This window comes from Galleria mellonella, unplaced genomic scaffold (assembly GCF_026898425.1).
Source record: "Galleria mellonella isolate WM207_F2 unplaced genomic scaffold, CSIRO_AGI_GalMel_v1 utg78, whole genome shotgun sequence".
Lineage (NCBI taxonomy): Eukaryota > Metazoa > Arthropoda > Insecta > Lepidoptera > Pyralidae > Galleria > Galleria mellonella.
In genome coordinates, this window is record NW_026442151.1 from 5,066,210 (window position 1) to 5,089,174 (window position 22,965).

The window sequence follows — 22,965 nt, forward strand, 5'->3', positions numbered from 1 at the left end:
AGAAAATATTTGATATGTCAATTATTTGTCAATAACAAATTGTACATTACTAGATTATATATTCGACACAGTTTATACAAAAAGTATGCAAACAGGTGGCATCTAAATTTGGTAGGGTTATACGGCTGTATAATAATTTCAATACTAGCCAGCTATAAATTGACAAATATAGCAACTGATGGAGTATCTTTCGTCCTCTTTTTACTAATTATATTTACATAAGAAGAAAGGAGAAAATCATATGATTTACAGTTGTTATTTTGTCATCTCTTCTATGTAATTCCTTATTATTAAGTAATAACATAGTTACAGGTTATAAAAAAATTGTTCATATAATCTTTTTTCATTTAAGAGTTTCCCCTTATCGGTGCAACTAATTCATGCATTTTCTTCCAGTCAGCTCTATCCCAGGTTATATCTTTGACCTCCCTATACGACATAACATCTAGTTTTTCCTATATTGTTTATATATGTATATCTAATTTTGCAATGTATCGCTACTCCATTATCAATAAATACAATAAAATCGTAACTGGTCGCTGTTTGTACATGAAAGATATACAAGATAAATTATTATAGTGGGGTGATTGATAAATTAAAATGCTTAATATTGTAGTTCTCTTTAAACACGTCTTCATCGGTAGGAAAACAAAAACTAATAATGTCAAAATTCTAAAAACATAAGAACAATAGAAATATAAAAATATGAAAGACGGAATATGATGGCCAGTTATATAAAAGGCGTATTGTGATGGCCAGTAATACGCCACAAACCCAAAACAATGATTTTTAGAATTTTTTGTCTGTCTATACGTTTGTGCACGCTAACCTCAGAAACGGCTTAATCGATTAATGTGGCTTACACAAATGCATTGCGATTTGGTCCACTTAACATTTTGTGTTTGTTTTATTTCAATCGGTTGATAAATATAAAAGTTATATCATAGAAAAATAAACACAGCTTCGCCGCCGTACTGTGGTCGCTATGACCTTATGCAAGGACAATGTAGTGAAGAGAAGCTCACAAAGGAAGTATGAGTGACATGAACAAACGGTTGATGTGATAGACCTGCACATCTATGTATAGCACAGAAATAGATGGTCATTTGAAAAAAAATACTCATATCCTGCGTAAAGTAAGTATATCACTTACATCACGTTTATTCTAAAACATTTAAAATTAAAAGTCCACCCGTGCAATGCCGGGCCGGGTCGCTAGTTATTAAATAAAGTGTATTTAATTATTGTGTATACGTACAAAATATTTTGACAATCCTTTACCTTTTCCTTTATTCATCCCACTTCTATACCAAGTGACACCAAATCTAGTATAAATTGGGATACACACATTTTGTTATAAATAATCAACTATATATATGTAAGTATACTTACAATATGACAAAATGACTATTTGTCTAACAAAATGAAGAAATTGACGAGTGAAGTTCGATTTCGTATCTATTCGCCCCGTTTTAAGTAATCAAGTAAAAAAAAAAATTATAAACAGATTTTAAGGACACTGGAGTCTTAGTTCCTACGAGTCATAGGTAAAAGAGAGAGAGAGAGAGAGTATAATTTTTTTTCTGTGCTGTTGTCGTTTTTGCGTGTCTCTTGTGTTTCTTAAAATAAATTAAACTTGTGTTGTTTATAATTATGATTAATACAACGCTATAAAACGTGCAAAAAACTTATCATGTCCAAACGAAAGGCTGGTGTTAATAATATTATTTATGAATTAGACAATGAAGATGTCGAGATTAGTAGCGACGAAGAAGTAATAGAATCCAAAATAAGTCGGATCGATACAAAAATCTGTGAAAATCATCTAGAAAATATACTCATAAACAATCAAAGGAATGCTGATGTTATTAACATTGATTGTTCCAATAAAGATATTGATAATAGCGAACTAACCCTAAATTCTCAGAATGGAGGGAAAAGTTCTCCTGTCATTATAATTGAAGAGAAAAACAATGGACTGGGTACTAAGAATGTTGAAAGTGAACTGGATAATAAAAAGTTGACTGCTGAAGGTTCCAAAACAACCATATTTAATGAGGACATTGTTATAGATTCCCCAGCATCAAATAGTGATTTGGGGGTTGTTGGCTGCGAAAATAGGACGCCTTTAGTCACAATAAGATTCAGAGATAATAGGATGGCGAAAAATTATAAAAGTCAGTTGAAAGCATTTATGTTGAATTTGATAAAACTGCATGATGAGGAAAACTTTGAGGGTTCTGAGACGGAGTCTGATTTGGAGCTAGATATCTGGCCTGAAGATTTAATTGATGAGGAGTTTGAAAAGAGAAATGAGCCTCAAGATAATCTATTTTTTATAGATACAGCCCCATGTGAGGATGTGCATTCCGAAGTACCAAAGTATAAACAGGTTTGTTTTTTATATTTGTCTTCCTTCATATTTTTGAATAGAATTTTGTTGGCCAATAAGTCCTTATACAGACATGGAATATTTTGTGTTATGGAGAAATTTCTTTGTTTTATTGCTCAAGGTTTTTCAGTTTAACAAGAGATTATTTGGTTTATATTTTTGGTTCTAGAATCCTTTAAAACCTTTAAAATCACATACTGGACATATATTTACACAATATGCCTATATAATTGTTATTGAATACTTGATTCAAATGAAGTTAAATGTAGAAGAATGTATTTTAATTTTTTTTTATTATTATAATTATTTGTTTGTTTTATTTAATTTTAGGTGTCATCATTAATTTCAAATGCACCTGATCAAAAGCCATCACCGCCACCAGTGGTACGTCGAGGTCCAATTTGCTTCAACTGTGATGGTGGTCATCCATTACGTGACTGCCCAGTTCCCAAGAACAGAGCTAGAATAGCAGAGAATAGAAAAAACATGGGATCTGTACGAGTTGGGTTAGTATTTACACATTCTGTATAAATACTCCTTGTATACATCTCTATTGTGCGCAATAAAGAGTTTATTATTATTATTTATATTTTTATATTATTTTTTTTTTTATTTATACAACATATTCTGTTTACAATATGTTTTAATATTAATAATAATTTAGGATTCATTAGACAAGTTACAAAGCAGAAGGTATGGTTTTGGCGTGGCACATATTGTCATAAAGTTTTTCATTTTGTAGCTCTAACATAGTTTTGAGATTTGGATCTTGATAGATCTTGGCATGGTATTTTTAATGAAGCTTAGGTTATGATTTTTCGTAATGCTTTTATCTTTAAAGAGGAGAGTTTCATATTTATTTATCACTTCTAGAAGTAGGAAAATGGATGAAATAGACCACTTCTAGATAGCATATCAAGATAAAATATATACTAGTTTTAAAGCTAGATTTTTGAGCAGTAGTTTTTGTGTGTTGCTAGAACAAATATACAGATGGATATATGAAATTTCTAAACATTAATGTTTTGGCTTCTATTGCTATTAACTATTACAATCCCTCAAATATTTTTTTCTTAAATATCTTCAATGTATATGGGAGATAAGGACATTGTCTAGTTACAATTTTATAATAAAATGAAATGATTTCATGAAAATTTAACTACTTACACTAGATATATTTATGTATATTTATATTGTATATGATACACAATAGATTACAATACATTTTTTCCTAAATACTTATATAAGAACACAGAAAATATCAAGCCTATACAAATAAACACACTCTTGAATACAAACATTTGTATTATATAGGTGTGGAAATTCTGTCTATCAGAAAGCAACATTAAAACACTACACCACAAAGTTTCTCAAAATATAATATTGTAACCAATTATTTTAATAAAACTACCATTTAACATTGTAACAAACTTTATGTACTCTTTCATTTTTAGGGTTCCACTGAACCCTTATAGGATCACTTTGTTATCATCGGTCTGTCTGTCAAGACTTTTTTCTTAGGAATGTGTGAAGCTATCAAGTTGAAATTAATATTATATACTCACATCTGCAATCTCTTAAAGCAGTAAAAAATCAAGCTTCTAAATGGACGCAATTAAAAGATAGGCCCTTTGTGTTCCATTTATATTTTGACATTCGCAAAGGGAATCAAAGCCTACAGGGTACTTCTCGTTGACTTAGAGTCATGAAATTTAGCAAGAAGCAATGTTATTTAGCACAAGTGAAGGAAAAATCCAAATTCCGTAAATTTATAGTTATTACACAAAAAAAAAAACATTTAAACTTGATAATTATGTACAGAATCCTTGTTACGCGAGCCGACTCGCACTTGATCGGTTTTTTTACACGTTTATAAAATTTATGTTATGTTAACAGTACAGGGAATTTTATTTTTAGTCGCTATCACGTAGAGGATGAGCAGAAGTATGGCCATCTCATTGCTGGCCGTATATCGGGCCAGCTGCGTCATGCTCTGGGACTAAAGCGGCATGAACTCCCACTTCACATCTATAGGATGAGGATGCTGGGGTACCCACCAGGCTGGCTTGAAGAGGCCAGGATATCACATTCAGGCATCACTATGTTTGATTCAACGGTATGTATATACAAGCAATATTTTGAAGTTACAGGTTTAGTTATAGTTATTAAATATATAACATAGATATCTTTTAATATTAATACAAAGAAAATTTTTTTTATACAACTTTGAATGGCAAAACAAGCTGACAGCCCATGTGATGGATCGTGGTAACCATCACCTATAGACATGAGCAGTGCCATGGAAATAACAGAGTATACTGTTTTGCCCATGATACCCCCTATGTGTTGCCATTCCTGAGGACTCGGGTGTTATTCCTGTGTATTACAAACTGGTATTATAATATTAATAGGATTTATTTACTAGAAATTTTGTTTATATATCACTTAATACAAGATGTCATACTAGACAACAAGGGTACATATTCAACTAGGGTATATAATGATGATGATGAAATATGATTAGAATAAAGTAGATATTTTAACCATCTTCATCAAGATGGTACAATCCCAGTGGATTGGGGGATTGTTAGTAATGGAGACTAATGTCCCCATTGCTAGCAATATCATCTAATCAGGGCGACCTCCATGTGGTCCCTCCTGAAAACCTCCTCACCCATCATCCCCCAGTCGTGTCCCGCCGGTGTACACTGTTAGTGCGGACAGGGTTTACCCTTCCATTGTAATTCATTATAAAAAATACTAGTGGATTGAGTGATGATTCCCATTTGTATTCTGGTGAATATAACATGAATTCGACGTGGAAGTGAGTTTTACTTATTTCAAAATAATGTATTTACTTACTACTTTGACATGTACAATTTACTCATGTTCTTTTTCCTCAAACAACAATGCCTCAGGATACTCTAATATTTAATAGTGATAGTTGATAATTTTCATGTCATAGCAGGACAAGGCTACATGTCACCACTCCTTTTCATCTTCAGGATGTCGTAAGAAGCAACTAAGGGAACATAGCACAGTACGTCAGTGCAAGAGAAGGAAATCACGAAACCCTACACCAACTTGCCTGTGCCCACCAGTGGGAAGGTAAAGGGTTGTTAAGGAAGAGTGTGTTAATAAAAAAATTAAATATTTCACAATACGTAAACATAAAATTGTGTTATTTGCATATTATGTATATGTAATATGGGTACTATTTTTATTTTTCTAAAGTACATACAGGTCACTTATTCATAGTGTTAAAATGTATTTTAAGGGTACAGCAATAATGGATCCTGATGAAGAGGAGGGCGAATTATGTGAACCGGGCTCCAAAGATAAATTTGACATTAAAAAGATACTAGATTTTCCGGGATTCAATGTGCCAACTACGTCTCGTTACAAAGAGGTAGGAAAAGACAAATTTGGTAAATTGTATCAGCTTTTTTCAATAGAAACTGTAAGAAAGATTGTAATTTTACTATTACTGGACTTCTAAACTTATTTCTATCGTGAAGTAGCAGTGCTTCCATTATTGTGTTACGATTTGTAGACGAATATAATAGATACTCTATATATTTTAAGAGTTATTCTATTTTTCAAGCTATGTCAGCAACTCGTAATTGTAAAATTTGTGGTTAACATTGCGGGTTTCTATATACCAGACTAGTAAATATATTTTGCAATACAGGAGGCGCATTTATATGGCTTACCACCAATGTCGGAGCGAGACAGCAAGTTGGCAATGCTGCAAATGCTGGCTCCAAATGCAATGAAGGCATATAAACGCAAGAAATTGACCTTCTTTCCTTCTGCATCTATGAATAACTCCACACAAGAAGGTCAAGCAGAGATGGATTTGGACAGTGGAGATGGTATGGAACAATTTGTTTTTCCTAGCAAAACAGAACATTGAAAGACTGCTTATGCATATGCCTATATTTCTTATTTTTGTTTCTATTTCAAAATACTTGTGCTTGCATGGCTGTTTTTGTTTGAAACAAAAATAGAGTTATTTTGTAATGTCCATGATGCTGTTTATGAATATGTTATAACTTTTCTTGAAGTGTATCCTTTGCTTATTGGTATATCCAAGTTTTATCAAAACATGACTGATTGCAATAATTATTTGTTATATTTCAGAGACAGCTGATTTCCCCTCGGTACCCCCATTACCAGATGAAGCTCCCCCATCGGTACCTTTGCCGCCACCGCCACCGCCGCCGTTACCACCGTCGCCGCCACCACCCCCACCTGACGACGAAATCGTAAACCAAAATGATAATCGAGATGAAAAGACTGAATGCCCTGCAAATGATTCTGCTCAATCCATTGAAATAGTTGATGACAATGAAACAAATGACATCCCAACGCCACAATGTGACGAATGTAATGAAACCCCACATACACTGTCACTCTCGCAATCCTCTGAAGATGTAATCACTATTGATTTAGATGGATCATATGAGAGTGGAAATGATTCAGCAAAAGACATAAATGTAGATGACAAAACAAAGGATAAGGTAGAAGTTCCTGAAATAGAAGTCCTGGAGAGTTCATTTGAGATTGTTGATGATGATGTAAGTATGAAATACAATTGATTTATGAAATGTATACATTGGTAAGGTGGTTTAAGGCAGTCTATGGAGGAGGCCTATGTTCAGCAGTGGACGGTTAATGGCTGGATTGATGATGATAATGATACATTGGTAACGTTAAAAACTTTAAATACCGGATTTTTAAAATATATTGCATTATTTATTATTTTAAACAATTTTAAAATTATAATATTCATTGTTATATTTTCTAGGAAAAACAGAGTAGTGGCAGAGGTAGTCCAAGTCTAGATGACCTTGAAAAGAAGAAACTATTATTATTACAAGCTCTAGATAGCTCACAGGAGTCTGCTGATATAGTTGTGTTAAATGACTCAGTAGATGAAGAAGAAATTAAAACACCCGATGATAATGTTATCATTTCTATGACTGATATTGAAGAAAAATCTGACAGCAATACAGATAAGACGGTTATAAATTCTCCAACAAACTTTGAGAATGGTAAAAGAAAACATTGCAATTCGACCGAGAGTGAACCCGAAGTCTCTAAAACTCCAGAGTCGCGAACAGGACACGTAAAAACGACTTCTTATGGTACACCAGTTGTAAATATTGCATCACCGTACATCAAGTTACCTAGTGATGATAAATTCGCTAAAGACATATGTGATGTTATCAATTTTGAAAATCTACCAAATTCAACAGGCAAGTACAAAAAAATAAGTAATTTATTAAAGAAAGTGAAGAGTAAGGTAGACAAAATACAAGAATCATGATCCACGTCGCCTACCTCTATAACTAGAGGTGGCAAAGACTCTTACTAGTTTGTGAAATTTTTGTACAATTTGAATCTACAGTTTGTCAAGTCATAAGTATTTTTATACTGAAGTCATTATGTTATTAGATGTAATATTTACATTATATAATATTTTTTGTTATTATGTTTTGTAACCAGCCCTTTAAATCATTGCTTTAAATATTGCTCTCAAGAAAATTTTATACAGAAGGGTTGATTTTTGCGCTTGGTGTAAAGTAGAACGTCATGCTAATGAAGTGGCTAGTAAAAGGATCTGTAAATGATCAAACTACTTAAGACAAGCATGTATATTTTGTTTGTAAGAGTCTGAATTGCTTCATTTTTGTCTTACATGTGTGATTTCACCAGAGGGAGACTTTGTACAAAAGTCGATTGCTTGGGTACCTCTGTCCCATTCGTGTTTTAACCTGTGAAGCAGTTGTGTTTGCATGGCTGTGTTTCGGATTGAAGGGTGGGATATGGCGTGAATTTACTGGGTACAGAGGAATAACACTGAGTCCTCAGGAATGGCAACGCATGGGGGGTATCATGGGCGAAACAATATCTCTCTGTCATGTCCATGGTACTGCTCATGTCTATAGGCAACGGTTACCATTTTCCATCAAGTGGGCCGTCAGCTTGTTTGCCATTCAAAGTTATATAAAAAGAGAAAAGATATGTCCTTTAACAAGCTGTTTGATCGTTTATTGAGCTCCGACCGCATATTATCAGCGGTGAGGTGACGCCAGTTATATCTGTTTAGTCACCCTGTACAGTTTATATACATCTATGTGAAAACCAGCTCCAACTCGAGCATTACACGTACGTACATACGAAGGCGTATGTTTCAATTGACAGTTATACCTCGTAACTACATCATTGATACACAGTGCTGGATTTACTAATACGTCATAGACTGTGTCATATATAGCAAATTTTGTAAATATAAAATTTCGTAGAAAATGTTTTTTTTTTTATTATTTTAGTTTTCACTTATTATTATTAATTACTAATTCATTCAATTTATCACTTTACAATACCTCCTTTGCCTATCCGTACCCAAATATTTGTCTAAACAATTGGACACTATTGTTTGTTCCCGTCTTTCTTAGTGAGGTTACAGGTCGTGAAGTTGCTTACACTTTATAAAAGTATATAAATCCAGCATTGTCATATACTATATAATACTTTATATGTTAATTAAAGTATCGAATTCCTTAAAACTGGTGTTAGTATTTATTAATAGAGTAAAAAAATGTTTCCCAGAAACCATTATATACTACCAAAAAAAATAAAAAAAATAAAAATTTCGATAAAAGAACATCTCATCTGTACTAACGGCATATAAAGTACAAGTATGTACAAACCTACTATTATATAGTGTCGTAGATACAATTTTTTTTTAGTTTTTGAGATCCTAATAATGAATACTATCACCAGTTTTAAGGAATGAGTTACGTTAATTAACTTATTGCATATATTTATATTGAGAGCGATAGCCATCATGTAAGTGGTTACAGTTGACGCTGGTCGAAACGTGGTTTAGTGGTTTCGAAAACGTATCGATTTATTATGGGTAAAATAATATCGCAAATAAATGTGATAAGAACTAACTTAAAAAATAAAACATTTGAGATCATGATTACGTGTCTTCACGAGCTATTCTTGTAAAGTCTGTAACTACGTATGTTTAAATATTTTTTTCTTAATAAATTGATCCGTGTTATATATAGCAGGGTGTTAATTTTTAGTTTTCAATATTTTTTGTTCTACAATATTTATTTAGTTTATAAATGAAAATGTAAATAATATGAGGATAAAAAAAGAAACTATTGACTTGCAAGTAAGTTGTTTTATTTATTACTTTGCACAATTAGGTTGCACAGGGCAAAAATCTCATTTTTATAACAATGATATAATGATGCACAAATTAAACCTATTATAAAATGATAACCCAACCCGAGACAAATTAATGTGAAAAATTATCAACTAGTGGAATAATCACGTATTACTAAAAAAATAAAAAGTACCATAACTGTTTTGACATTTTTTTTAAACAATGTCTTGGACAATCATCTTGATCACATTGATTTAATAAGTTAATAATAGTTTTTATTTTTTTTTCAGTAATTCGTATTTTATATGGAATACGAAACGCGGTGCATGCTACTATATAAACAAAGCCCATATAGTCCAAAATAAACAATGGTTTTGAGAAAAATAATACACTTAGGATCGACCATACAGAACATGTTCAATCATACAAATCAATTACTTCTATATATTGCACGTAATTGTTTGAGCTGTCGATCACAGATAATTAACAATTTGGTGCATGCACGGCTATTTCATTATTATGTGAAATTCAATCAAAATAAAGTGCTACTAATTTTAAAATTAATATGGTTACAATATAATCAAGTCAGCAACTAGTGGAGATCACAGTAATTTAGTCATTATAAAGACAAAATATTCGAAATAAGATATAAATTTGCATTAAATTAGATTTACTTAAACGTCACATAATATTACAGTTCATAAGTAGATATTGTGATGCAATCAAAAGTTTTATAAATAATGTGACCTAATTTCAGACCTACAGCAAAATTAGCGATATTAACTATAGAGAAGTTAGTATCTCATTTTATCAAAAAGTTTATCTAATAAATTATAGCACCACAAGTACAAATAAAATTTGTCAATTAGGTACAACGTATACCTGCACTGTCAAATGGCGATTAAAACTGGCATATTTATCTTCAATTAGGCTGACATGCATGCGCACTAATTTTTGAGAAAATGTTTGAACATTTCTACCTTTTTTCGGTTTCATTAATTCATTCAATAATCCATTCTATTCTCCTTCATTGTGAATTTACGACAGCACTGTATACAGGCAATAATTAATATAATAATATAATATATTTCATTTCATTACTTACTGTAAATACTTTATACCTATACAAGACCTATGGTGTAACATGTGTTACCATCTTTACATTATATCCGCAACCGAGTGCGACATAAACTAATATGTTTAATATACTTTTATACAAATTACAAGAATCGAAATTATTGTGATTGAATCCAAACTGGACACTTTGATAAAATAATTAAATTCTTGGCGGGGTGGGTGGCGCTCCGTCACGGTCCTGGAATGAAAATATATTTATACTATATTTTAAATATTCAAGATTATTAATGTGATATATGCGTATAAATATTAACAATACAATTTGTTCGACATGTATAACCTATACGGCATACAAAAATATATAGGTACACACAGCTTGTATTGTTGGAAATAGGGCATTCAATTGTTAGTATTTTTAAGATTAAACATGGCTTTTATATGCACCTTTTTTGACCTTCAAATACAAATTCTTCCTTCGTCGAATTCAACCAAATATTATGCAGTACCATAATTTGTGACAGTAATACTGTAATATGTTGTAATTTGCAATATATTAAATATATTTAAATGTCAACATATAATGTAGAAGCGTTGCAGAATATGCATAGAAGTCTGACACAAAATGTATTCGTGTTTATGGGTTTAATTCAATATGTTACATAATACCTCTTAGTCATATTTCCGCGTCATATATACTCGTACATATGAAGGTTCCAACAAGGTAAAAATATAAACTTTTCGATTTTCTGTTTTCGTCTTATGCCGAGTATAATGTTACTACTATAATTATAAAAAAAAAGTATATAAATTGAGTCACGACGCGGCTATGTCGTGAGATAGTAAAGCGTGATAACAAAAAAAAAAATGTTTACGACTGTAATCCTAGATGCGGTATCCTAGAATTCCTTTTGTATTTAACATAAATATAATATATCGTATTGAATTAATAATAATAAGTGCCTAGTTCTTAAGCGTACATAACCTATGTTATGAGAAACCACACCACGAAAATTTAAGGCCACATCCCAAAACACCCTTATCCGAGCCAATTCAGAGCTTGTTTTCTAAATTGATCTGACCGGAATTGAATGGGGGACCTTATTTACGCAAAGCAACGGGCCCAACAATGTGCTGTGGAGGTCAATTAAAAGATTAAGCTTGTTTCAGATAGATCGCGTATTACCCACCACATCACCGTATATTTATATGGCCAACTGAACATATGCAATTATCGTTGAGTTGCCATGGTAAAACCGACATTATTTAGTGTTCGTGTGCAAAAAAAAGCCTCTAGATATACATTTACAAACTATTATAATGGTACTGCTCATGTCTATAGGCGACGGTTGCCACTTTTCATCAGATGGGCCGTCAGCTCGTTTGCAATTCTAAGTCATAGAAAAAAAAAATATTATGGTCGTTTACAGTTAAAAATTGTGTCCCACAAAAAAAAAACCGACTTCAATTGTGACAAAGCCAGTTATTTTGATCTGAAAATTACACTACTGACGCGATTTTAATAAAATTTCTATACGACAAATTTGTAAGTATATCCTTTCAGATAAAAATAGGATTTTCCAAATCGGTTTAGTACTGACGGAGTTATGTGGTAATAAACATTAAAAACAAGTTAGAACCATCTTTTTTTAAGTAGGTTGGTAAAGAAAATTCATTAAAACGTTCTAATCGCTTTCAAGTGATATTTTAATGATGAACATTAATTTTTATTCAAATATACCCAGATATCATTGTGCAATTACCCATTATATAGTTATTTATCCATACGATACGACATAAAATCGGTATTTCCATAATATGACCTTGCATAATCTACATTATTCCTATAACATTAATGTTTTAATAAATGGCACTGCAATAAGTAATTACCGTTGCTGATAACGAAGTAGAACATTCTAGAATAACAAAACGACATAGTATCGCGATGTTGAACAGTTCTGACTTTGTTGCAAAATATTTTCCGTATTCTATAAATGTAATGTTTGGGAAAGTGGTGTAGCGGTTTAACAAACTGCCTCACCTTACGATGGTCGTGATTTCTATCCTCTTAGAATACAAATGGTCTAGTTATTTTTGTACTTGCAAATTAAATGTTTATACCGTGTGGTTTTGGCATAGAATGGGCCACCCCTTCCTTTCCTGTGAGTGTAGTAAAAAACGACTAAGGGAACTTAATAGTCAAGGGACGGGCAGCAGCGTCCCTTTGATAATATCACACAATGTCAAACTACGGTTGCCAACCTCCCTGCCAAGCGTGACAACTCTGGCAAAATTCCCCTTACGAAGAAGTGTTCAGAAATGGACAGGAGTTTTTTTTTAGGAGACGAAAAAGGAATGGTTACTTTACCCCCGCTATTGATGATATGGTGCTGTGGTACTAGTAAGGGAAATGGGTAAGCATAAAATCAGGTCAGGTCTCTGTGTGGTCACTGCATAGAATAGGCTACCCCTTCTTTTCCCGTGGGTGTTGTAAGAGTCGACTAGTGGAGGGTGAGAGATGGGCAGCAGCGTCCCTCTTAAAACATCTGTAAAAGTCTAACTGCGATTGCCAATCCGCCTGCCAAGCGTGGCAAATTCTGGTAAAGCTTCTCTTATGGAGGTTTATGTCCAGCAGTGGACAGTTAACGACTGAAATAAAAAGTCAAGTCAGTTGACTCATTCTTGAATTTACCACGATGTTTGGACGTGGAAATTGATCAAAATTTACCATACAAATTATCGACTCTTTAACGACGTATGTGTGTTAAATTTGCACTAGAGACTTAGGGCTAAAGAAAATAATAAATAAATTATATGGCGCTCACCTGAGTGTTGCGATCCGGTTTAGCGACGTCCTGGATCTGGTTGCGGCGCGGGCGCATTATGTACATGGCGAACGCTAGTGCCATCATGAGGAACATCACGAGGAAGCTGTTGCCGGCCGACTCGGGCGCCGGCATCGCCGGCAGTTGCTCCAGACACTCGCTGTCAGTGCAGTACGACTGTCCTTGACGTAGCTGCAAAATAAAAAAAAAACACGGTATATTATATAATGTTATTTACATCTAACGTATACTTACAGAGGAATAACATTAGGAATGGCAACGCATGGGGGGTTATCATGGGCGAAACAGTATACTCCATAGTTATGTCCATGGTATTTTTCATGTCCATAGGCGACGGTTACTACTTTCCATCAGGTGGGCCGTCAGCTTGTTTGCCATTCTAAGTTGCATAGAAAAAATACTTATTGATAACTGAGGTGGTGTAGCGGTTTAACACATTGCTTTATATTGCAACGGTTGTGGGTTCGATTCTCGGACAATGTAAACATTTGGGGCAGGTAGAGATGGTTAATAACGAGTCCCCATTACTAACAATATCCGGTCCTACCTGCAAACCATTACAGGTTATTCCTGTTATTATTATTAAAAGTGAAAACAAATGTTTTAAGGAAGTCATAATAAGTACTTAAAATAAACATTTTTTTAATATACGATAATAGAATGGTAATCCCGCCTGCGCTAACGATATACACTGGCGGAACACCAGTGAAAGATGATAAATGAGAATGAAAAGGCATGCCCATTAGCCCATCGTGATGAATACATCTGGAATTCAGCACAATGGTTTCTACAAGGGACCACGTGGGTGTCGAACTGACAGGGTATATTGCTAGCAATGGGTCAGGTAGTTCACATTACTATCAATCAGAAGGGATTATTGGTAATATGAAGTACCCGTGGTAGTTTGTATTAGGGGAAGCTCTAAAATAAACATTAGGTAATGACCAATGCCCTGTTTCACACCCACGGTATAAACATAAAACGACAAACTATATATAGTATTATAGTTCACTGACACAATAATATATTATGATGTCATATTATATTCATTCTCGGTTTTAAGCTGTATCACAGACAACATATATTTAATGTTACTGTTTTTTATTAGTAGTTTACCAGAGGGAGACTTTGTACAAAAGTCGATTGCTTGGGTACCTCTGTCCCATTCGTGTTTCAATAGTAGTGTTTGCATGGCTGTGTTTCGGTTTAAAGGGTGGGATATGGCGTGAATTTACTGGGTACAGAGGAATAACACCTGAGTCCCCAGGAATGGCAACGCATGGGGGGTATCATGGGCGAAACTGTATACTCTGTTATGTCTATGGTACTGCTCATGTCTATAGGCGACGGTTACCACTTTCCATCAGGTGGGCCGTCAGCTTGTTTGCCATTCTATGTTGTATAAAAAAAAAATAAAAAAATGTTTCGTAAGTACACAATTAAATGTAATATTTGCCAGTTAAACTTACTCGACAAAATTACATGTAAATTAAACCAATAGTTATTACATTGAAATATATTTCATTGAGTTCTACAGTTAAGTTCCAAATAACAAGATTATACATTGTATTAAAAAAAAAAGATAATTAATGTTTACTTCAACTTAGAAGATTATGTGAAATTTTTCAAAATTATTATAAACATGAAATGACACAAATTCATAATAATCAATAGGGTTTTCTTCAATAAGGTTTTTCTTAAATAACCCTGTTTACACCATAGATGATTACAATATGTATATACTGTAATTTCACTGCTATATAGGGTGGGATATGGTAGTGACATAAAGAGTATGAAAATATAATAACTTACACTACATAAATGATGGATGGATCATTATTATTATGAATCAGAATATTTTGATATACATGATGCAGTTAATATCATGTGCAAAACAGTATACTCTATTACGTCTACAGTACTGTTCATGTCTATAGGCGACAGTTAACACTTTCCATGAGGTGGGCCGTTAGTTTGTTTGTCATTGTAAGTTGCATAAAAAATATCTACAAGTGACGATTACCATTTTTCATTATAACTATCCAGTTTGTTGACTAGTTTAGGTTTAAATTTCACCAAGATTTATGTATGTATTACCTATGTAGCACAGTAACCGGCTATGGTAATTTTTAGTAAGCAATGAGTATGTAAACAATAAGACTGTGCTGTAAAAATTAAAATAACAATTCTCATCACGAATACTATTTGATAGTTGCACAAATGGCCAATTTTTAGTGATATGAACACAGGAAATTCAAAGATAATTAACAAATGTTTGCTAATTTAATCATCTCTTGTATTACATAGAAAATATATAGATAAATGTTTAAATATGAGCCTATGTAATTATTTATGTATTCTTTATAAGGCAATATAAAAAAATATTATTTAATAAAAATACAAAGTTACAAACATAAGTTATAACAAAAAATATACAATGGGTGGTTATTAATATAAAAGAAGAAGAATATAAAATTGTCATAAAGATCATTTGCTAATCAGGCAATCCTGAAAAATTGTAACATTAGTGAAATCAATAAATATAAATGTACAAGTATTTATAAATCATTACCAATATATGCCCCTAAGAGAAACGAAGGTTTGTAAATGAATGTGGGTATGCTCATGAGTACGTGTGAGTGTATGTTGTGTAGACTATCTGAAAGATGTGTACTGTGTATGTTATTATTTTCCAGACTAGTTTTTCAGTTGCCTCGTAACAATGATAAAAGATATTTAAATATAATGTAATAATAAATAAATAAAATACACTTAAAGTTTAACAATTTGGAAAAAAGTTATCCATTTTGAAGGAAAAGCAAGAGCTTATTTATACGCCTACCAATATTTATGATATTGGCAATGAAAACTTGAAATAATTGGAATGTTGAATCAATAAGAATAAAACAACAGAAACGGGAATAATGGCAATTATTGTAGTTTAAGGTAGTAATATATCCATTAAAAGCATGTTGTTGTTAGAAAATTTATAATTTCAAGGCTTATTTTATATACAGTTTAGTCATCTGCCTTATTTTTCAGTAACCATAAATTTATTATTGTTCTGATTCTAATTTTAAAATTTATTCTTTTTGAATTAAACATGTAGGTTAAGTGGATAGCATGTTGTTTTGCAAGAAATGAGGTGCTGAATTGATTTTTAGTCAAATCAATTTATTAAAGAAATATTTCTATATTGGCATGTGTCTGTGTGTTCTTATAAATATCTTTTTAGTTTACAAGGACTTCTCACTTGAGGACTAGCCATATGGTTTGGGTGTGTGGCACTTGGTTGGATTTTATAATATTAATATGTTGATAATTAAACTAGGCTTTTTGCATATAAAACAGATAGCATATTACCCAAATAACTGTAGCAGTGTGATACACCCACTACATTGAGTAAGCCAAGGTCAATAGATAAACTTACCAGGGATATGAGTCGTCGCATCGCAAGCTCGTGATTCCAGAGGCATTCGCACGGGTCCATTTCGTCTGCCATTTCTGAAATGACACATCAGCTATTAAACAACGTATTAGCTATATTTATTAGATTTCCTTGAACATATTGAGGAAACTTTCTACCCAAATTAAAACAAAATGGCATAGAACTGAAACCATCGAACTAATATGATAATAACATTTTAGGTCCTTTGTTTTATTTGTGAACAATAATTAACTGTGTAATGTTAACTTTTGTTATTATTTACAAATACAAAAAACAGTGAAGTATCATCTGTCATTGGAGAAAGTATTTTTTAATAATTTCATGCTAAAACATACCTGTTTAGTACGACTTATAGAATAACAGAAAAGAAAAAACTATTAGAATGACGTGTTAGTCGTTGAAAAGAGTACGCCCGCGTTAGGTTTCGTAAAATAAAGATAAATAACACGAATTGCTAAACTAGCGACGACATTTTTACGCTGTGTGCTTGGGTGTTCTTTATTGGTTGTGGCGAACAATACAGTGTAAACAACAACCAATCACAGTTTCGCATAATTGTTTCTTAAAAACTTTGACGGCATTGGAAACAACGATTTTATGCCAATTATAATAATTATTATGTAGAGTAGCAATGCGCGAATCTGATTGATTATGTTACTAATAAATTAGTAATTACTAATTTTATATTTCGCCTACTAAATTAATAATTTTACTATTCTAATGATTTTGACAAATAGAATAAGTATTGTGCAACTTTTTATTTCAATCGACTTTAAAACTTCAAGGAGATTTTTTTTTATTTCATTCAATTGATTTTCACCAATTTTACATCAAAACAAAATCATTATTCTTGTTATTTTCATAAATTCGTTGACTCCATACAAGTTTTATAAAGTGGGAAAAGAGCTTTTATTTATAGGGACTAGCGGTCTCACTGCTAGCAATGCATTTTTCACTGGAAACTGTTACATAAACTACATCAGCAATAGTCAATGATATTCTTCTACTCACTCCATTAAGTAGGTATTATAGTCATAGCATGTTTTTATTTTTAATCATGGCACTCGATTTATGTATCAAATCGTTCATTAATTAAATAAATGGCGTGTTTAAGTAATATAATGTCAAAGTAATTAAATAACATAAATACGGACGCTCAACGATTGTACCTATTCCAAGTGTGAAAGTGTTAATATATTATTTATAAGTACCTAGATAGATAGATATATTAATTTCCCAGAAAATTGTTTTTATAGATCTTGATTTATTGTGAAGTACAAATGTTCGCCTTATAGTCCAAAACTTAAAATTTGTTAATGGGTATAAGTTACTATACTTAACTATTTCAATATTGCATTAATAATTGTAGTGGAAAGATTAATCATAATTTTAATGGATAGATTAGCTGTACTTAGAGAATACAATCCCGGGAATGGTAACCCCGCCTGCGCTATCGATATATTATATCTGTGCCTCTAGTGAGAAAGGGTATAACTCAAGTTATAGCTTTTTTCTTTTTTAGGCTACTTTAAATAAGCAAATTTTTCTCTTTCGAATGGTATAAGAATCGTAACGATATCTTTAAAAACAATAGAGATAGTAAACATGTAAAAGGCTACAATTAACAAAATATTTGTGGTATAAAAGTCATAGTTAGAAATAAAACTACAATATTTTACAAAAATTATTTTTGTAAAATGAATCAGTTCGATTTGAACCCTTTTACACCATTTAATAGCGATTATTTTTTATAGCGTAAAATACACAACATTGTTTTTCTTCAATAAAATAGTTTTAATTCAACTTAAAACTATTTTCACATCATAATTTTAATATTTTTCTTAAGTGTGATTAGGTATAATAGAATTATTTTTAAAACTATAGGTTTTACACAAAAACCGACAATTTCATAAGAAAGAGGAGAAAAAATTACTATAAATGCAATCATTGACTTGTTCAATTAGCAAATAATAAAAGCAGCAGAATTTTTTTTCTTTATTTAAAATAGTTTTTTGGCTCTCCTGAAAAGTGGCCATTTTGAATTGAGCCCTTTCTCACTAGAGGCACAGATATATTATATGCTGATTTCTATCCCGGGATTCCGAATGACAAATGCAACCATAACAAATATTTTGTATATGAATCGACAGAGAAAATTATTACATTTAAATCAATTCTCTAATAATTCTCTAGTAATCTCTGAAGGCTCAAGTATTCGAATTAAAATAATAACAAATACGTGAATATCTACAAATAACTTCAATTCCTTAGAGATTGCTAATAAATGTTAATGACTTTAATCGATTGAATCGATCCAATAAATTGATAGAGCAATAGGCTGTTACACATACATCTATAATAATTATATACAAAAAATTATAAATCATATTTGAATGACTACAGACGCAAAAATAAAATTATGTCATCGTTAATCAATTGTAATACAAGATTTTAATGTTATTCATTTATTTTATTATTTCAATATTATTATTTCAACTTTCACCAAAAACTTCTATAGTACGAGTAATACAGAAGAAGTAAGAAGATTATGACATAATTTTATTTAGTTAATTTTAAACTTTCGTTGTTCACACATATTTTAAATACCTACTTACACAGTCGGGACTTAATGCGATGTAAAAGCGTTTCGATATGGTGCATTCCACGTAGAAACGTCGGCAATAAAAAAATATATATGTAGGCATTATTTACCTATAAAAGATTTACATCGCGTTAAGTCCCGGTTGTGTATTCAAAATATTTTTTTATTTTTTATCCATTTTTCATCAGGTAGGCTGCCAGTTTGTTTGCCATTCTAAGTTGCATAAAAAAAAGAAAAAGTATTGGACGTTAGTTTTGCCCATGTACGTAATTTTCAAATATTTAAAGAATTATACGTGTACCTACAACTAAATAGATTTTATTGTTAATATATTTATTTCAAAAGGACTATAGTCTAGTTTCTTTCAAGATTATAATGGAATCTGTGCTTGATTAGGTAATGTGTAATAAAAAGTGACACAAATATTCCAGATGCGCTTATAAAAATTTTGATTATTTTATTTACTTGATGATAATATAGATGATAACATGTATTTGTAATTGACAAAGATGGAAAGACATATATTATATGTACTACATTTAGCCAGTTTTGGCATGCAAAATTAAGTTATGTACAAAATTATGTCAATGTAATAATTCTAATAACTACTAATAACGGAAGCTAGAAGCTTACGATTTATTTCTAGTATAGCCTCGTACAGACAAACGCAGTGTAGGACGACCCACCAATAGATGGAGTGATGAACGCAAATGAATTACATGGAGTCAATAGATGCAGGCTTAGGACCGTTCTTTATGGCAGTCTATGGGGAGGCCTATGCACAGTTTTTTTTATGCAACTTAGAATTGCAAACAACCCGACGGCCCACGTGATTATATCATCGCCTATAGACATGAACAGTACCATGGACATAACAGAGTGTACTGTTTCGCCCATGATACCCCCTATGCGTTGCCATTCCTGAGGACTGAGGTGTTATTCCTCTGTACCTTGTAAATTCACTGCCATATCCCACTCTTTAAACCGAAACACAGCCTTGCAAACACAACTGCTTCACGGTAGAAACACGAAGGGGACAGAGGTGCCCAAGCAAACGACTTTTGTACAAAGTCTCCCTCTGGTAACAGATAACTAACAATAGCGGACAGATAACGGCTGCTGTGACGATGATGGGAAGCTAATTGTTTTGCGAGAAGAAAATAAGAAACTCAATAGTGAGCAAAAATTTTTGATACCAATGTTTTTATTTATTGACGTTTTTCGTGACTTTGCCTGCGTGCTTCAGTATATAAAGTATCCTATGTATTAGAATATAACCTATCCGTGTACTAAATTTCATTCATATTTATTCAGCCGTTTAAGAATGATTTAGTAATAAACATGGGTATTTATAAACATTTTTGCATTATATTTATAATATTAGTACTAGGATTAGGAGGATTTGGGTATATGTGTAGAAGGTAGCAGTGAAAAAATAATATGATATTATTCATCGTGCCTCCAATCAAACTGTATATAATTTACTCCTGGTCATGGCTGGAAAGAAGCCATATAGTAGAATTAAAAAAAGAAAAAGAATGATTTGAATTTTTTTATACCATTCTTGTATCTCTTCATGTAATGTTTTATAACTATAATTTTGATATATAAATATAAAAAAAAAACACTAGTTGAACTATAAAAGTAGTATTATTTTGGAGTACATCGTCTAACTTCTCTCCATACAAAGATTGCCTGCAAGAGATCGCTTTTAGCGATAAGGTCACACATTGTTTTCTCATTGTGATTATTTCTTGTAATTGTTTATATCTAGAATAAGTTTACTGTTGTAATCTTTTGGAGGAAACAATTAAGAGTATCTATCTATCTATCTATTATATAGATAGGTACAAGACAAGACAAGTATTTGAATAGAAAGCAAAATACAATATAAAAAAATTTCCACATATGAATGTAGCTAGACTTCAATTTATATAACGACTAAAAAGAAGTTTCAATAGTAGGTACCTATTATATGGCATGCAAAACAAATGATATATCCATTATGCCTACATATATCTATTATTAGATAAGTACAGATGCTATGTACAATTGTATATCGTACATTTAACGTGAGTATTGACGAATAATTGGCACGAAGTGGCCACTTTTTCTGTCAGGGCGTGGTACTACGTGCCCCGCCCACGCGCGAGGGCGTTCCGCCCGCCTACTGTTAATTGATTACTTGAGACGAAGAAAGTACGTTTCCTATATAATAATATATATACTCTACTATAATAATACTTTATCTCAGTCTATATGTATACGTTTGTATGTAGAGTCGTCAAAATAAATTTAGATAAGATTAATTTTCTTTAAAGGAATCCCAATTATAAATAAATGTTCTCGATCATTGTTTTTCTACAGTGTTTAATATGAATGTATTATGTAATCAGTATAAATGTAGAAGAAATAATATAGATGGGCAACCCTTTAAATAGCTGTTACAAATGCAAATAGGAATAAAAACAAGGTTAATTGTATTTGGTTATCATGTCAAATGTTACTGCCTAACTACATACATGAAAGTGAACAACTTGCTCTAAGCAGGCTGTAGTAAGCTCTAACCATAATAATTTAATTTTTTTTAATATATTAAAATGAATAGACAATATTAACGCGCGGATTGTAAAAAAAAATAACTTTTAGACTTTCACGTTGCATGGTTTGTTGTTTATGAAGAACGGGAATTACGCAGTCACTTGATCCCTCAAGGGATTATTAGTAAAGCAAACTTCTAGTTTCATTGTTTACAATATACCCTGTCAGGTCGACCTCCACGTGTTGCCCCCTGAAAACTATTGTCCTGAATTTCAGGTGATGAATGCATCACGATGCATTCTAGGAGGCTAACTTACCTGTCTTTTCATTTCATCTCACCTATCATCCTTCACTGGGGAGAAAGGGATTGTTAGTAATGGAGACTGAGAATCCCATTTCTAGTAATATACCCAAACAGTTCGACCTCCTCGCGGTTCCTCCTGGAAACTATCACGGTTAATTCCTGATGAATTCATCATGATGGGCTAACTGGCCTGTTTTTATTCTCAACGATCACCCTTCACTGGTGCTCCGCCAGCGTAACCCGTTAGTGCAGGCGGGGTTACCATTCCATTTTCACCCATAAAAAAAAATCATCCCTCACTAATGCCCCGCCCGTATAGTATAGCCTGTTAGCGCAGGCGGGGTTATCACTTCACTATCATTCATTAAAAATATTGCAATTATTTAGCTAAACTATGTTAATTGCCTGGGTTATCTGGACATTTTGAACACGTTACACCGGCCGCGGTCACGAGTAGACTGATGCAGTGCTATATAAGGATATTAATTATGTGACAAGAAGCATCACACGATGCATTTAGCGTTCCATTGTTTCTGCCTACCCTAATGGGAGACAGGCGTGACAGATAT

The 22,965-nt window shown here is 32.3% G+C and overlaps 2 protein-coding genes across 2 annotated transcripts; one reads left to right on the plus strand and one right to left on the minus strand.

Annotated features, from left to right (window-relative positions):
* The first annotated feature begins 1,559 nt into the window (after window positions 1-1,559).
* Window positions 1,560-10,582, plus strand: LOC113517265 (zinc finger CCHC domain-containing protein 8 homolog). Its single transcript, XM_026901897.3, has 7 exons — window positions 1,560-2,392; window positions 2,723-2,898; window positions 4,310-4,508; window positions 5,670-5,801; window positions 6,084-6,267; window positions 6,536-6,972; window positions 7,203-10,582. Exons 1-7 carry the CDS (start codon window positions 1,694-1,696, stop codon window positions 7,722-7,724), a joined length of 2,349 nt encoding a protein of 782 aa, XP_026757698.2. The 5' UTR covers window positions 1,560-1,693; the 3' UTR covers window positions 7,725-10,582.
* Window positions 9,582-17,455, minus strand: LOC113517471 (small integral membrane protein 14). The gene is made up of 4 exons (XM_026902139.3): window positions 17,285-17,455; window positions 16,932-17,005; window positions 13,481-13,672; window positions 9,582-10,896 (listed from the first exon to the last, which is right to left on the minus strand). Exons 2-4 carry the CDS (start codon window positions 17,001-17,003, stop codon window positions 10,858-10,860), a joined length of 303 nt encoding a protein of 100 aa, XP_026757940.2. The 5' UTR covers window positions 17,004-17,005; window positions 17,285-17,455; the 3' UTR covers window positions 9,582-10,857.
* Window positions 17,456-22,965: the final 5,510 nt, after the last annotated feature.